Source organism: Triturus cristatus, chromosome 9 (genome assembly GCF_964204655.1).
Source record: "Triturus cristatus chromosome 9, aTriCri1.1, whole genome shotgun sequence".
Lineage (NCBI taxonomy): Eukaryota > Metazoa > Chordata > Amphibia > Caudata > Salamandridae > Triturus > Triturus cristatus.
The window spans coordinates 953932112-953949922 of NC_140592.1; the positions used below are offsets into that span (position 1 = coordinate 953932112).

General features: G+C 41.9%; 1 protein-coding gene across 1 annotated transcript in view; it reads right to left on the bottom strand.

Annotated features, from left to right (window-relative positions):
- Positions 1 to 1681: 1681 nt before the first annotated feature.
- Positions 1682 to 17811, bottom strand: part of SPATA7 (spermatogenesis associated 7) — a 517137-nt gene continuing 501007 nt past the window's right edge. Inside the window, exons 16-17 of the mRNA XM_085627838.1 lie at positions 5764 to 5821; positions 1682 to 4932 (exon numbers count right to left, since the gene is read on the bottom strand). Of these exons, the coding sequence (XP_085483964.1) occupies positions 4228 to 4932; positions 5764 to 5821 (763 nt within the window). The 3' untranslated portion in view covers positions 1682 to 4227. The remainder of the gene's footprint in view (positions 4933 to 5763; positions 5822 to 17811) is intronic.

Here is a 17811-nt window from a genome sequence, read left to right on the forward strand (position 1 = left end):
TTTTGCCAGAGACTTCTGGAAGCACTGTTTTCACATCATCATCACCACAGAGTACAATGCAGATTGGCACTTCCGCCACCTTTGAGTCTCAAAAGATTGGAGAATGGATCCATCATTTTATTTAGGATGTCTTTGATCTCTGGAGAACTCCGGACTTGGGCGTCTTTGAGGCGTTCCTGAATTGCTATCTCCCTGTCTTTCTGAGCTAGTGTGTGAACCCACAGGCCTGGGCCACAGGCGCCTTTTACAGGAAAAGAGGGTTTTCTGCCTTTCACCTGATGGTGATTCTATTCATGAGACAGTTTACCTACAGTCTCGTCCTGTTGCCGAGACTGACCTACCTCTGCCTGGTTCCTTCATCTTCCGGAGTTGGCTACAAATTTTCCTTCTCTCATTCCTCAGTTTGACTCTCTCCTTCTAAGTCTAGGGGGTCTTTTTCACAGCCTGGTCCAGCTGGTCACCACAAGACTTGCTGCTGACTGGTCAAGAAGACCATGACTTCATGAGCCTGATGTGCTTACAAGTTTTCCTGGACAGTTTGGTCTTGATGGTTTGTGAAACGGAGTTCGGACCCCCGTGTTGCCACTCATACTTTCCTTATGTGCAGATCACCCTCACAGATTAATACATCTAGAATATGGGCTACTTCATTAGTCATTAATGTTATCATTTATTTGTAGCTCATGGCTCCTGAGTGCATGATAAAATAGCGGATTTAAATGTTTTTGCTCTGATAAGACCACAGATTAAAAACTCCAACTACAAGGCTAGTTTTGCTAAAATTATTTTCAACATTCATTCATTCTATATTATCTTTTTCAAGAATATAAAGAGACATTTCTTTTGAGGTGGTGTGGGGCATTGTCCGATATAGTGACAGAGTAGTATTGCCAAAAAGCACCAATGTACAATCTTGGTTGTAAGACAGAGCTCTGAAGTGGCCATAAGGTGACCAAATCTGTAGTATACGGAACACCAGAGAGATGAAGAAGACACAAATGCACAATCTTTTGTTTACAGGAAATTCCAGAACATTCTTACTTTACAATTTTCTTTCTTTTTCTCTCCCATATCCTTCTAATTGCGAACATTGCTGACATGCAAAAGTCTACATTTTGTTTTTAAAATTCAAATTGGGGTTTTACCCCTGTATACTCCTCCATATTAGTATTTAAAATAATTGCAGTTAGACACAAATCAGGTATCACAATAAATGCAAGCATTATCCATATAATGGCTACTCTAAACAGTGGGGAAGATGGAGCCTCCAATTGGTTGATCAACAGCTCAGTATTTGACAAAGCTTAAAGTAGCAGTGATCTAGACAAGACTGTCAGTCGTATGTAACACAGATAATTTTTCTATCCACTTTGCTTATTTTCTGTGTCCTATACATTCTACCAAGAAACCTATTACTACCATCACTTACTGCACACTTCTCTCCTGCACAAGCCCTCAGCATCTAGTTCTGATCACATGGCAATAGAGCATTACCTCAAGGAAGCCCTCAAAACAAATGCAACAGGACCTAATGCATATTCAAACAAATATGTTTTCTTTGAAAAAAAGCCCTCAGCTTGGCTTCTTTAGTAGCTGCAGAGAGAAGCATAACAAATACCAACATCATAAAATTAACATTGGAAAATAAAGAGTTTACACTCATTAAAGAAACCACTCTAAATTAAGAAATTAAATCTTTATTGCATTTAGAAACCAGTAAACCTTTAGCACGTGACTGACCTTCTGGATCTGAGTGCTTCACATGTGTTAGTTAACAAATTAGCAGCTTAAGTGATACATTTATCCTGGAGTTAGCACTATGGCTTTGAACTAAGTGGGCACCTTTTTTCTCCAAAAACACTTTAACTATAGAGCGCACTTGTGTATATTTAGTTCTTTGAAATGACAAAATCACTGACACTGCCTCTTTGGCTGACTGCCCATTGCATCCTTAAACTGTCTCAATATCTTTTAGGCTACATATGGACAAGTGATTTACTAATCTGTTTCATATCCAGTGCATAAATGTCATTGATATCAAGATGAAACATGCAACATACAAACTGTCAATGCCCAAGACCTAACACAACAACAGTTGATGGACAGAATGCAGAACAATGTCAAACACCGAACACTCAGCTTCAATCTGTATTGCTCCACTCGCTTCTTAGTAAGACTCACACGTTGTTTTATTCAGTTTAAAAGTGGCAGTACTGCATAAACATTGCTACATGTCACATGATAAATGGTAAAAAAAAGTAATCAACAATTTAAAATGTAGAACACAAATATGTAACTAACATGTCTCAGAACATTGTTTTTACTATTTCAAATTATTTCAAATCGGGGGGGGGGAGGAGGAAGGGATTTCAACATCAAAAAGATGCTAGAAGGAAGATACATCAAGCCATTAAAAAAAGCATGCGAGCCTCAGGCAAAGGATTGCTTAAGGTATAAGAACACAAATGCTCTATGAACCATTGATTGCCCTGCCTCCGGTAGAAAGTAAAAAATTTGAAATCTTTGGGTCGCCAACAGGCTCCAGAGAGGAGGAGAGTGGAAGAGTGGGGATGCGTACACAGGAATGCATAAAATAGGGAATGGAGGATCTTTGTAACTACCAACAAAGAGAAAATGGCTAACAGTTGTCAAACCTGGTCTTGGGAAAGACCGAGGACAATGGATCACTGTTTTAGCAATTAAACATGTGAAACTGTGTATTAAATCGGGCACTAACAATGTCCCTCTATCTTTAAATGACTTGGAATTGAACTGTTCTCATTAGCCATTGATACAGTGAAAAACCCTTGTCTACTCCCTAAAGTGGATCCTACATGTGGCTTTATTGGTCTCTTGTGCTTAGAAGCAAGATATTACGCAACTGTGCCTCTGCACTTGACCAGATGTTTGAGTATTCTCTTCACAGCCAGTTCATTATTCAGAATCTTGACAGGCTTCAGTAAACGTCCATGTGACATCAACAAGTACCATTATGGATGTGGATGGTCTATTAAAATGCTCACCCTTTGACTAATCGTCTCAACACTATGTAAATTATTGCAAAATAAAACAAATGATTGGTCCCTAACTTGCAGTCACCCTATTACAAATGTTCTGAATAGAACTTGATTTGTATGGGATGACATATACTCCCAGACGAAACTGCGTGTTTTAAGCTCCATATCCATACAAAGCACTGACCAATGTGAATTAACTGCAAGTATGCTTTTCAACTACACACACCACTTTCATCTTTCTTTTAGGAACTTACCCATTTACTCTTGGGCAAATGAACATTAATATGCGGGCTCGAAAAATCATAGTAACTTAAAATAATTCACTCAACCCGACTGTGATGCACTTAACCTCTGTCTCTAAAAGCTGAGCAAATGTGACAAGTTAACAAGATTTAAAGGCATTTTAATTGCTCATTCACTTTGTGAGCAATAAAGATGCCTTTAAATCTAGCTATCTTGTCACATTTGCTCTGCTTTCAGAGACAGAGGCCAAAAGTCAGTTTGTCTTCCTACTCGCCAGAAAGGGCGAGTAGGACCAAAATATAGCTCGTCTTAATTAAATCAGCCTCGCAAATGCGAGCGGGCGAGTGGATTTTTCTAGTCCTGATATGGTTCAACATGTTTTCATGAATTTAGGAAAAGTGTTCAGATCTTGCCAATGTACCTGAGATCCTATACACATTACAGGTCTGAAAAGGAAACCCAAACAATTTGTATTTTAATTGACTCTAAGCATTTTCGGCAAATTATGATCCGTTTTGTTAGTCAGGACAGTGGAATTTATGTGCGGACTTCAGGATATCGATATAAGCCAATAGGGAAATAAGTTATATACCGTGTGGTTAACTTGACATGTGTTTGAACTTTCCGGATCTCCACTTGACATCCAAGTTTAAACATACCCATGGGACTTTAAAGAACTTGCTCTTGAAGTATCACATTTAAAATTAAACATAATAAACGTGTTCATTTGCGATCCAAATTATTCTGTAACTGTTCCGGGTTCACTAACTTCTACTCATCTGTCTATACAGCTTTATTTGACTAGATAGTACACAAACTATTTTCTCAGTCATAAATTTTTAATTGATAATTTAATGACACCCTCATCGACACTTTTTTCTTCTTTCCATGCCTAGGCAAGTTGGACAGTACACCACAAGTAACTATTATGTATGTAATGTTCTTGTTTTACCAACCAATACGGATTTTATTGGAAAAAAACATTTCTTTCACTTTGCACATCACCTGCTCCACTGGGGTCAGCTCCAGGATTAAATGAAGACACACTATTCTCAGCAGAAACTACGATAGAACGTGCAAAATATCTTTCAAGCTTTTCTATTTCTTTTGACTGCCTTTGAAGTTCACAGCAAGAGTCAGAATTGTTCAACGGTGGTTCTGGAGTGTGTAAAACATCTGCCCGTTCTTCCTGGTGTGATGATAGCGGTTTCACATTCTGATCCAGTGGTTTGGAATTCACATCCTGCTCTGGCAAAGTGTGATCAAGATCCTTATCTAATGGGAGGGGATTTAGGTCATGAGTCAGTGACAGTTCAGCATCATTATCTGAGGAGAGTGGATCTGTGTCCTGGTTCATACCCAAATTCGTAGGTTGTCTCAGCTCTTCCGTTAGAAAATCATTCAGGATATGTTTTCCATTTGCTGGTTGTGCGATTTCCTTCTCTAAAAGCTTTTCAATTTGTAGCTGCTGAGGTGATGACAAGTTTTTCTTTCTCAGATAATCATAACTCTCAGTGCCTTTGCCTAACATCTCTGTATCAAGCACCAATTTAGATCTTGAGGTCTTCCTGAGGAAGAAACTAGGATTTTTACTGCTGTTGAGATCTTCAGTGCTCTCCCTCTTATAACCCAGGTCTGATCGAAGGATGTCCAAGAGGTGGTGCATTTTCCTCTGTTGAAGAAAAAAAGACAAGGATATGTAGCAGAAAACCATGTTGAAGGTCACATTGGATTTTTGCATACAAAGTGCACTCTTCAATATTTCACCTATGATAATTTTTTCAACCAATATGTAATATTTAAAAAGAAAGAGCAATTAACTAAGGTCATCATTCTGTAGAAAACTTTACTGGTCTATCTCCCTGACTGACCCCTTATGCCGCTCTATGATGCAAATGCATACTTAGAACTACATTGGTAAGTGACATAGTAGACGCACGGGTGGAAACACTTATCCACATAGCATTTGTGTAGTCTGAAAATTCTACCCAGTGAGACTCTAGCAATAGGATTCTCTCATGATGGCAAATACTCAGTAAGGCACACTCTAGTAATGAGATACTATTGTCTTACAGTACTAACAATCTTGTGCTGAAGACAGAAAAAAAATGTTTTTTGATGTGTATTCTCCGCCATAAATTCCTTGATATACTTGCCAGGTTTGTTTTATTGCACTCAGTAAAACTGCCATCTTTTAAAAGAACAGCCTGGTAACAGTATTAATAATAGTATTTTTTAAATTGCACGTCAAACCCCAGTTGTGCTATTTCTAGATAGTGTAAATAAGAGATAATACTCTGACTCAATTTATGTTACTCAATGTAACGACCTCGGAAGGATGGAAGGTTGAGTAAGCCAGATCTTGATCTTATGACCTTGAGAACACCGCATTTCTCAGTGGGGAGCATTTAGGTCACCAAGACATCCTGGCAGTGTATTGCATATGTGCAACTAGACAATAACAAGGAGGTTTTAAACAATTGTCAAAGGAGGAAGGGCTTACCTCATCTAAGCGATGGCGATTTTGTTCCACATGGCGCTCAAACACTCTTTCCAAAACCCTAAGAAGCAGGGATGAGAAAACACAAACATTGCAAGTTAAACCAGTATACAGCTTGGATGTCAACTACAACATTCATTTTCATTGTAAGGCCGGGAACCAAGAAGAATGATACTCTTAGTAGTAACATATTTACTCCTACCCTATCAGATTCCTGCTGCTTTCATATGTCTGGGACATTCTCCCCATGCAAGGGAAGCAATGAAACATCTGCCAATTATCAAAAACAGGTTACTCACCACTAAAAAGATTTAATAGCATTTCTAAATATATATGCTGTGAATATCTTGCAGCAAGTGACCGGATTCAGAAGCAGAAGTTTTTTTTACCATGCCTTGCCAATACATTAGTGGCACTATTGAATAATATATTATTATTTTCAACATATCATTCCATACAGCCACTGAAGCAAGGGGTGGTAACTAACTGTTTGAGATGCTTGTCCCAGTGTGGTGAATTAATGCACACTGTTTGGAACTGTAAGAAGATAGTCCGGGGGAGGGGGGGGGGGGTTGTTCTGGGTTGGTGGCTTCCTATGGACCCCAAAATGACACTGACACATCATGGTCGATATAGACAGTTACAGATATAAAATGGCCTAGCTGTGCCTGGGTATTCTGGTGGACAAAAGTGACACTGCTAAAGTATGGAATGATCAAGAGCCTCAATGGAGGGGTGGAGGAAGGAGCTGGATTGCTATGAGTCTGGAAATGCCTGCACATGCCACCAGGGGATGTCCACAGAAGCATTAGATTTGGAAGGACTAGTATCAGTTGAGAGGTATTTTCCTTGAGTACAACTTGGCAGGCATGTAGACCTTGGATAGAGAGCTCACCGCCTATGAGATACACATTACTTAGGAGGTGGCTTGTCTAGATGGAATGGGTGGTATGGTGTCAATAATTTGAAGAATTTTCACAGATATATAGGGATCGATTTAGATGTTGGTGGATCTGTTCTTGCCATTGCTATTCTGACAGTTTTCCCGCCTGCCGCCTTGGTTGTCCACCTGCTGTATTTAGATGTTGGCGGCTCTATGGAGGAAAGACCGTCTGAGTTCCGCCTTCTCCACCAGAATCTTCCTCCTGTGTTGGCGGCATCGTAGGCAAAATCGGCTGATGGAGGGAATCCTGCCAACATTACTACTGTGCCTATTACGATGTGCCTTTCCGTTGAGGTAACTGTGGCGGGACACCTTCAAACTTGAGTTGGGAATCAAAGAAAAAGAGGTGAAAACTTACTTTTTTCGGTTTCCCACTTGGTTTCCATCTTGTGCCCCACTGACCAGATCCTTCCTGTCCTCCTGCTACTTACCCACAATGCTAAGCAACCCCGTTGTTGCTGGAATCTAAGGTAGACTTCTGTGTCACTTGTCTCACTATGAATCATGTGTTAACATTTGTCTTTGCTTCGTATATTCTTACATTGCTCTTACATGCAATGTTTCCGTGTGTCATGCATAAGTGTTCATCTTATAACTTATCAGGGTAAAATGTACACATCTGTATTGACACTTAAAAAAATATTTTTTGGGTGGTTGTGGGTGTTGTGCTTGTGGTGCCTGTGGGTGTACATTCAATTGAGTCTGTTGGTGTACTATGCTATTTATTAAAAAATCTCAAAAAAGAGAGTTTCCCAGGGACCAGAAAGGACTGGGTGTCAGATATTTATCAAAAAAGATTCCTTTCTGTGTATTACTCTTTTAGTTGGTGACCATGAGGCCTACACATTTAGATCAATAACCTTTGATTTTTGACTGTGACACTGGACAAATATTATTACTCCAGGCTAGAATATACTTTTTGTTACTCTCAAAATTTATTTTTCATAGGAAAACACTTATATTCAATAAAATCATATTTTAAAATTGCATTCAATATATACTCTGATTGGGTGCTCTGGTACAATCTTATATATGCTATCTAACAATTCCGTATTACGGTATCTATCTCAGAGTCACACACAGTTCAAATCATGTACTTTCAAAATTGCAAATTAAATACTACACAAATACATTTCATATGCTTTAAAAAGTCCCACTGTCGACGCGTTTCGGTGCATAGGTTACAATAGTAGCACCTTCCTCAGGACGGACGAAAATTTAAAACCAAAGTTTTGTTCTTCTTTCTAAAAAAGAGAATGCATATAATTAATACCATTTCCCTATGGAGAGTTGATTCTAGTTCTGGGCTATGCTGTTAGTGTCACTATTACATGTTGTCTGCCCTTACTTTAAGTGTAGGGGTTGAAGTCCGTCTGTGGGTGTTCAAGACAACTTTATCACCTCTCAACTTTTGTGATTTTAGACCACTTGCCTCATAGTCAGTGGAGTCATAGAATTCTACAAAAAGAGCATGGAGTTATTTCACCATACTTTTTGAGCCTATTAGCCTATTCTCATGCTGTTAAGCAAAACACTTACTTTTAAAAAGTCACGTTGACACATGTTCAATGGTGTCTTAAAGCAGGTACGTCTTTCGATATGCACCGCCTGTATTCAGTTGTTTAGCTGTGCCTGTAAGGTACATAGATAATGCTATATACTTCAAATAATGATGTCATGGCACTGGTGTTTATTCTCAACAAATACATCCATATACCTACCAATAGGTTTTTCGCCTAATGTTTAAGTTCAGGCTGTCCTTCCCTGCACCTTTTCAAGTGGTGTCCTGATACCTGTACCGGAATAACATGACGTTCAATTTAAGTGTACAGTTATCCATAGATCATGGCTTTAGACATCTACCTATCTCCTACTCCTTCTAAATTAGAAAGGGGTTCAGTACATACCAGTTAGAGCCTGCAATATCTTGTGGCAGCCTGAATCTTGACAACGCTGTCTTCTTTTCTTTAAGCGCTGTCAGCCACACTGTAGGTTTTCTTGGGGGTGTTTTTACTTTTACTCCCAACCTGTGTATTAAAAGTCATATTGGAGGAGGTTTTATTTAGATCCTCGCATAGAAGAATCTTCTTATCGCATTCCCCAGATTTTGCCAAATTTGCTAATTACAAGTATGTCCTCTACTCTCATTGTCACTTATGCTGTTTTAAAGCAGTGCTGAGGTGTACTTTAATATTTCTTAATCAAAGGTAACTAACAGAAACCGTGCCCTGTTCACTTTGCAGTGCTACAGCGTTAAAAGCGATTGTCACAAGCAGCCCCTCCCTAGAGCACTTGCTTAATGACCTTCCCTAGAGCACTTGCTTAATGCAAGCTGATAGACTATGGTCTTCAGAAAAGGAGTACCACAACTTTCCCCCTTTCCTAGGATTTCATTCTTGGAATCCTGCATAGGAGAAAAGATTCTCTCCCTCACTTTACATACATTCGAGTGCCCAATGCTTACTCAAGTCTTCTATCCATCTAGTTTGCAACAAAGCGGTCCTTACCTTTAAAAATCGGCGAGCCTGCTTGTCACAACGTCCTGCTTCCACCGCAACTGGTGAATGCAGTCGTTTGTGCAGGCTTTAAATACCCCTAGGCATACTTAATTGGATGCCTATTACCTGCCAAATTGGTATTTAACATTCAATTAAGGTAGCCGTCTATCGGCGCCATTTTAGTAGTTTTTTGCATCAATCCTTTAAGGACTACAGGTCCATGGGTTCAATCCCGGGTCCTCCTGTTTGCCGAATTTTAAGCTGGTGACTATTATTATTTCTAATTTATTTATAACACTGTCCCCTTTTCTTTTAATATTGTAAACTTCCTCCTGGGCACACCGGTTTGTTCAGACCGAGTTTCGATCGTTTTCGGCCGCCATTTTCGTAGTTTTTAAGTCTTATTTGCGAACTACAGAACCACGGGTTCGATCCCCGGTCCCCCTGGTTACTGATTTTCGAATTTATCCATATTTGCCGAATTTTCAGCTGGTGACTTGTATTATTTCTAATTTATTTATAACAATATCCCATCTTATTTTGATATTGTAAACTTCCTCCTGGGCACACCAGTTTGTTCAGACCGAATTTCGATCATTTTCGGCCGCCATTTTTGTAGTTTTTTAGTCTAGTTTGCGAACTACAGAACCACGGGTTCAATCCCCGGTCCCCCTGGTTGTTGATTTTCGAATTTATCCAGGTTAATATTTCTACCTTGCTGGTTACAAGTTCACATTAAATTCACACCATTTTTGCAGTTCGCTATGCTGCATTGTTAAGGAACTACACGGTCACTGAATTGGTCCCCAGCCCTATATTTCACAGAATTTGAGTATTAGTCTATCTAATTACACAAGATACTGTTTAATTGATTTGCAACTGGCATCTTGGTATTATGCCATAGTTCTCTTTGTGCACAGAAGTACTAGGATGCAATGCTCATTAACTGCCTCATTCTGTGCTCAACTGTTACTCCTCTACTCGGCTGGTGGTTCCATGGTCACATATTTCAATAAACCTGTAGGGCATGCCAATTTTCACACATTTCTTATTGTGAGGTGTGTCCCCTTATCCCACCCTATGGTCGTAGGTCAAAACAATTTATACTCCACACCAAATGTCATACGGTTCACTATTGCTATTCACCATATACTACATTTCATATCATTTGTGTATTCTTCTATACAACAAGAAAAAAACAGTTACCGTAAAATTAATGGGTATAAAGTTCAACCTTGCTATTGGACATCTTCTACACTGCATGTCTGCTTTATTCAGTTATAAAAATAAAATAGAACAGTCACCGTGTTACATTGGGTATACCTGCATTGTGCTTTTAGTTAACAATGTCCAATACAACATGATTCTTTTGCATAGTCTTTACAGAAAATACTTGCATTATAGCTACAATGCCATCCTAAATACATAATACCATTTTCATTGCCTATACTTGCTTATTTCTCCCCATTGGGGCCAGCCTTAATTTGAGTCGTGTTAATCCTGATATTTATTAGGGAGATGATTACAGACTTTCATATTACTATCCTGTATTTCTTGGATGTGGTGGGGCAGAAATCTGCGGCACTATCTAATCATTCTGTCCCATTCCTCTCGACCGTTAAGTCCTAGATAATAAGATTTAAATTTGGACATATAAAACTGTTCTCTCTGTTTACGTTTTTTGTTTAAATCTCCTCCCCTTACTGAAATCTTGATCTTTTCTAAAATGAACCACTTGATGTCATCCATATTGTGGTTTTCAGATATCCAACCAACCAAAGGAGCATTCTTTCTTTGGTTTCTTATTGCGGATCGATGCTCCGTGAGCCGTAGACGCATTTCACGTCCGGTTTCTCCAATGTAACATTTGTTACAAGGACACAGCAATAGGTACACTACATTAGATGTGCGACAATTGACATGTTCGTTCATCCAATGAGTTATACCGTTGATTTCCAGTTTGTCGGTCTTAATGATGCTCTTACAGTGTGAGCAAGACCCACATGGCAGGTTTCCCCTAATAGGAGTATTATTTGCAATATTCCTTAGTCCCCCACTCTTTGGTTCTTTAAAGGTATGCACTAAATGATTCCTGATGGTCTTGTTCCTCCTGTATGCATATGTTGGTTTAGCCATTGGTATCACTCCTACCTTATTCAATATGCCCCAGTTCTTGTTAATCAGGTTTTTTACCTTATTACTAAAGCCGTTGTAGTCTGATACCATTATAATTCCATCATTACGATCATTCGTTTTTGTCGATGTCTCGAACAGACTATCACGGTTATAGTACTTGGCGCGCTTATATGCTTGTTTTATTAAGCGCTTAGGGTATCCAAGAATGAAATCCTAGGAAAGGGGGAAAGTTGTGGTACTCCTTTTCTGAAGACCATAGTCTATCAGCTTGCATTAAGCAAGTGCTCTAGGGAAGGTCATTAAGCAAGTGCTCTAGGGAGGGGCTGCTTGTGACAATCGCTTTTAACGCTGTAGCACTGCAAAGTGAACAGGGCACGGTTTCTGTTAGTTACCTTTGATTAAGAAATATTAAAGTACACCTCAGCACTGCTTTAAAACAGCATAAGTGACAATGAGAGTAGAGGACATACTTGTAATTAGCAAATTTGGCAAAATCTGGGGAATGCGATAAGAAGATTCTTCTATGCGAGGATCTAAATAAAACCTCCTCCAATATGACTTTTAATACACAGGTTGGGAGTAAAAGTAAAAACACCCCCAAGAAAACCTACAGTGTGGCTGACAGCGCTTAAAGAAAAGAAGACAGCGTTGTCAAGATTCAGGCTGCCACAAGATATTGCAGGCTCTAACTGGTATGTACTGAACCCCTTTCTAATTTAGAAGGAGTAGGAGATAGGTAGATGTCTAAAGCCATGATCTATGGATAACTGTACACTTAAATTGAACGTCATGTTATTCCGGTACAGGTATCAGGACACCACTTGAAAAGGTGCAGGGAAGGACAGCCTGAACTTAAACATTAGGCGAAAAACCTATTGGTAGGTATATGGATGTATTTGTTGAGAATAAACACCAGTGCCATGACATCATTATTTGAAGTATATAGCATTATCTATGTACCTTACAGGCACAGCTAAACAACTGAATACAGGCGGTGCATATCGAAAGACGTACCTGCTTTAAGACACCATTGAACATGTGTCAACGTGACTTTTTAAAAGTAAGTGTTTTGCTTAACAGCATGAGAATAGGCTAATAGGCTCAAAAAGTATGGTGAAATAACTCCATGCTCTTTTTGTAGAATTCTATGACTCCACTGACTATGAGGCAAGTGGTCTAAAATCACAAAAGTTGAGAGGTGATAAAGTTGTCCTGAACACCCACAGACGGACTTCAACCCCTACACTTAAAGTAAGGGCAGACAACATGTAATAGTGACACTAACAGCATAGCCCAGAACTAGAATCAACTCTCCATAGGGAAATGGTATTAATTATATGCATTCTCTTTTTTAGAAAGAAGAACAAAACTTTGGTTTTAAATTTTCGTCCGTCCTGAGGAAGGTGCTACTATTGTAACCTATGCACCGAAACGCGTCGACAGTGGGACTTTTTAAAGCATATGAAATGTATTTGTGTAGTATTTAATTTGCAATTTTGAAAGTACATGATTTGAACTGTGTGTGACTCTGAGATAGATACCGTAATACGGAATTGTTAGATAGCATATATAAGATTGTACCAGAGCACCCAATCAGAGTATATATTGAATGCAATTTTAAAATATGATTTTATTGAATATAAGTGTTTTCCTATGAAAAATAAATTTTGAGAGTAACAAAAAGTATATTCTAGCCTGGAGTAATAATATTTGTCCAGTGTCACAGTCAAAAATCAAAGGTTATTGATCTAAATGTGTAGGCCTCATGGTCACCAACTAAAAGAGTAATACACAGAAAGGAATCTTTTTTGATAAATATTTATTAAAAAATGGCATTACACATAACCAACATATACATTTGACCCATTCAAAACGTTTATGTGTAGTGTGGCAATAATGAGTAGTAATTCCCTGTCTCCACATCACCAGGGGCTCACTCCATCAGGAATCCGCCACCAGGACAGTGCCAAGACAACAGGAACATCTAAACTGGCTTGGCGCAAACCAACGAGCCTGGCGGCGAAGGAGTACTGTTAGCAGGCAGAGAAGACCGCCGACATGGGGGGAAACAGTCTTTCTGATGCTGCATCTAAATAAGGCGGACAGAAAGCCATCGGCTCGATGGAGTACTTGGAACCGCCGCCACTGCGGCTGGACGGCAGTAGTCCCGCTAAGATCTAAATCAGGCCCATAGTTTGACAGGTTTAACTTTCGTGGGCACCTATATTGTTCTTGATAGTGTCATTGTTCAAGTTTCTATGTTCGATACATTACTAGAGTTCGCTTTCCTTGTGTAATTTATTATTTATAACAGTGTTTAAATACCACAAACCTCAGCATGTATCAAACAGAGAGCTCTTTACATGAAACAATGACCATGAATACAGTACTAGAGGATGAACAAGTTACTTACCTTTCGATAACACTCTTTTTGGTAGAGACCCTTTCTAGCCACAGGTTCCTCACCTTCTGAATATTCCCCAGATGTCAGACTGTATCATGAAACTTTTCAGCGTTACCTCTGTGTGCGGCTCCTTATTGACACTGTTTCACTCTGGGACTGACATGCAGGGTCTATAAAGGCACCACTCCCACACAGTGGTTTCCAAGACTGTCCAAGCCTCCAGACACAGAGCCCGAAAAGCAAATTGGTGTCACCAGTGTACAGATTTCTAGACTTGGGATCTTATTAACGGACAAAGCCCAATCACAGAATGGGGAGGGTGGGAGGCTTGGTGAGAAATCAGAGGCAAAATCGTTTCTCTATCTGAAAGAGCGTTACTGAAGATAAGTAACTCGTTCTTCTGATAGAGACTTCCAGCCACAGGTTACTCACTTTTCAAATAGATACCAAAACAGTATCTATTCAGAGGTAGATCTATGAGTGTATTTAAATAAGAGAGAGTCCAGCAGGACCATGTGGGCAAAGAACCCGCTCTGAGAACCTGACTGTCCAGACAGTAGCGCTTTGTGAACGTATGGAGAGATACCCACGTAGCCGTCTGGAAAGAACACCGCATGCTAACGCAGTGGTAGCAACTGGCCCTGTTAGAATGAGCACAGAGAAATTCCGGAGGCTGTTTATTTAGCCAGGGCATAGCAGATCATTTTGCAGAGCACGATCCACAGAGCGATGTTTTTTTTCTGCACAGCCTTGTCATTTTTTACTCCAGCAAACTCCACAGGGAGCTAATCGGCCACCTGGTGTTTTATGGTCTGAGCTATGTTGAAGCTCATTGCTCTCTTGGGGTCCAAGTGATGGAGTTTCTCCTCCTCCTTAGATGGTGAGGCTCAGCACAGAACCCTGGCAAGGTGATGTTTTGATCCATGTGGAACAGTGTCACAACCTTAGGCAAGAAAGATATCCTTATGCGCAAAAAAACATGTTTGTCTGAGAAGAAAGTAGTGTCCTTTATTCATCTCCCACTCCTCGGAAGTTGGTTACCAAACTCTACGCCCTCACGCTGGCGGCCACCCCCATTTCCACTGACTGCACTCATGTGGCGTGGGGTGAGGACCTCGGTGTGGATATTTCCCAGGCCGACTGGCTTTATTGTTGCAACCAAACAAAGTGATTATCTCCAAACTAACGCCTGCGTCGCATATACTTTAAATATCTACACAGGCTTTATCGCACCCCCGTTCAGCCACATAAATTGGGACTCATTCCCAGTGACAGGTGCCTGCGCTTTTCTGCCCCTTCCTCGGACTTCTCTCATCTTGCTTGGTTGTGCCCAAAGGTCTCAGACTACTGGCGGGAGGTCTGTACTGCAATATCTGAGATCACCGCCTCTGCGGTTCAGCCCGCCCCCCAGCTCTGCCTCCTAGGCTTTATTAAGTATTGCCCAGACGCCTCCCGTTGCTTGATCACTATGCTGCTCGTCCTCGCGCGACGTAGGGTGTCCATGTGTTGGGGTCGCAAACCTGCGCCTAAGTTCACCCAATGGCTCGAAGATGCATCCCGATGCCAGACCCTATTATCTGAATTCTGGGTCCCGAGGCCCGCGAGATCTCGCCCACTCGACATATGGGGGCCCTTAGTGACATACCTTCATACTCGTCCACCCCTGAGCCAGACTACCTTTCCCGTGCTCCCCGCCGGCATTCAGCCCGCGGCGGCCGCCATTGTAGGTCAGTAGCCGCCTCCTTCCCTGTTCTTACCCTTCTCCAGATGGGCCTGCTCCTCTCCCGTAGCGGCATGATTCACTTCCACAATTGTTTGCTCAAGGGTGCCTATGTAGTGGATGTACATGCGGCTGTTCATTGTTGATCTGTTTTCTCGATCTTTTTAATCCGCACATGTAATGATGTATATGGTGCTCTCTCTCCATGCAAACATGTAATTTGTATATGCACATTTGTCAATAAAGGTTTTTGAAGAAAAAAATATATATATATTGAACCGGAGTGAATGCAGGAGGTCCGCTATAGTCTGGATTTGGAAGACGACTGCCTGGGGCGAGCTCGCCTTCAGCAGCCAGTCGTCGAGGTAGGGGAAGACTGGAACCACTTACCTCTACACATGGGCTGTGACCACCAGTATCACCTTGGTAAACACTGAGGGGTGCTGGCAAGGCCAAAAAGGAGCAGAGCGAACTGAAAGTGCCCTTGGCCCACCATGAACCGCAGGTAATGTGTGTAGGCAGGCAGGGCGGATATGTGAAAATAGGTGTCCTGCAAGTCCAGTGCTATCATCCATCTCCAGAGTAGACAGGACCTCAACCAATGTGAGCATCTTTAATTTATTCTTCCGGAAGGAATTGAAACGGGGCAGGTTTAATAAAAGGTGGAGGCTTCCATCCTTCTTGGGCACCAGAAAGTAGCTGGAATAGTAACCACGACCTAATACTGATGCCGGCACCGTCTCGATGGCTCCTATAGCCAAAAGTCTGCACTTCCTGATGAAGCAGGAAGAGGTGGTCCTCCATGAGCCAGTCTAAGGATGGCATGGCCGGCGGGGTTTTTGTGAATGGGAAGTTGTAGCCCTGCTGAACAATTAGGATCACCCCATGTGATCAATGTTATGTACTGCCCAGTGGGGCCAGTGGTGCCTAATCCTGCTGTTGACCGATTACCAGTAATGGTGTGTGGGTAAACTAAAGGGGTTTGGAGGCTGCGGCTGCCTTGTTGGGAGGGAGAGATGTGGGGGACTGAGTGGCCATGGGTCCAATGGGGCTTGTAGGTGATGCATCCGCTGCCACAATAGGACTGGGCAGCCTGTTGGCCTTGGTGGCTGGGTGAGAATGGACGTGGCTGGTAGCCCCTACTGTAGCCAGAGAAGGGCCGAAAGGCAGACTGGGGCTGGAGTGGGGACATGGAGAGACCTAATGCCCGGGCCGTAAACCTGCTGTCCTTAAAATGCTTGAGCACTGAATTTGCCTTATTGCTAGCTGAAATTCCTTGGTCAGGGTGGCTCGGGTCTCCTCCAAGACCATGGGCAGCGTTTGCGCAACCAAATCCAAAACTGTGTGGGTATATCAGCACAAGAAGCACGTAGTGTATACAGACCGCAGTGCAAGGCTGGGTGAAGACAACATCCTCTTACCAATGGCATCCAGAATCTTGCATTCTCTATCCAGCGGTGTGTTAGGGAATGCACGAGGTTTAGACGTGGAGGATTGGATGACCAGGCTCTATGTGGTGGGTCGCTGGGTGAGGAAGGCTGGGTCCCCAGGAGAAGGGTGGTGGTGGCGGCGGGCAATTGTCTTGTGCACAGGAGTGCCTGAACAGGGCTAGGCCCATATCCCGAGCAGAACATCTGTGAGAGTTTCATTAAAAGGTAGTAGAGGGTATGTGGGGTGACTCCCGGCTGAAGCACCTCTGTCAAGGCGTTTTTCTTGACTGTCATCAAGGGTAGCATAAGGTTCTTGACCTCAGCCACCCTTTTCACCACCATGGCAATGGAAGGCCCTTCCCCTGTAGCCACACTAGGAGGAGAGACCAAGTCAGTGGGGAAGTATCGAAACCACTGGCATCCACCCACCACTTCTTCATACTAGTTATCTCCGGGCTCTGCCAAGGTGTTAGAGTAGATATGCTACACCGAATCAGAAGGTTGAGTTCCAGCTGGAGTCAGCGTCGGGTGATGCCGGTACGGCTCCATATCAGATTAGGGTAGGGTGATGGGGTTGATGCCACCTGGTAGTGTTGGCAGCACCAGGAGCAATGTTGCTGGAACTGGCTCTGGGAAGGTTGCAGTTTCGCGACTGCACCCAATCTGGATCCAGAACCGGTTCCAAGGGGCTCGACTTGTGCTGAGGGTGGACCAGCCAGCAGGAACCCAGTGGGGATACCTGCGGAACCCATGGGGCCTGAAGTGGCTCCAGAGGGGTCCGCCCACCCGAATATGAGGTGCATGGCCTCATAAAACTCGTAGAACCACAAGACAGCATAAAACTTCTTCAAATGCGAGGGGATTGTTCAAGGAAACTCTGGGAGGCACAGAGCACACCCAGGCTCCGCCGGTGACACATG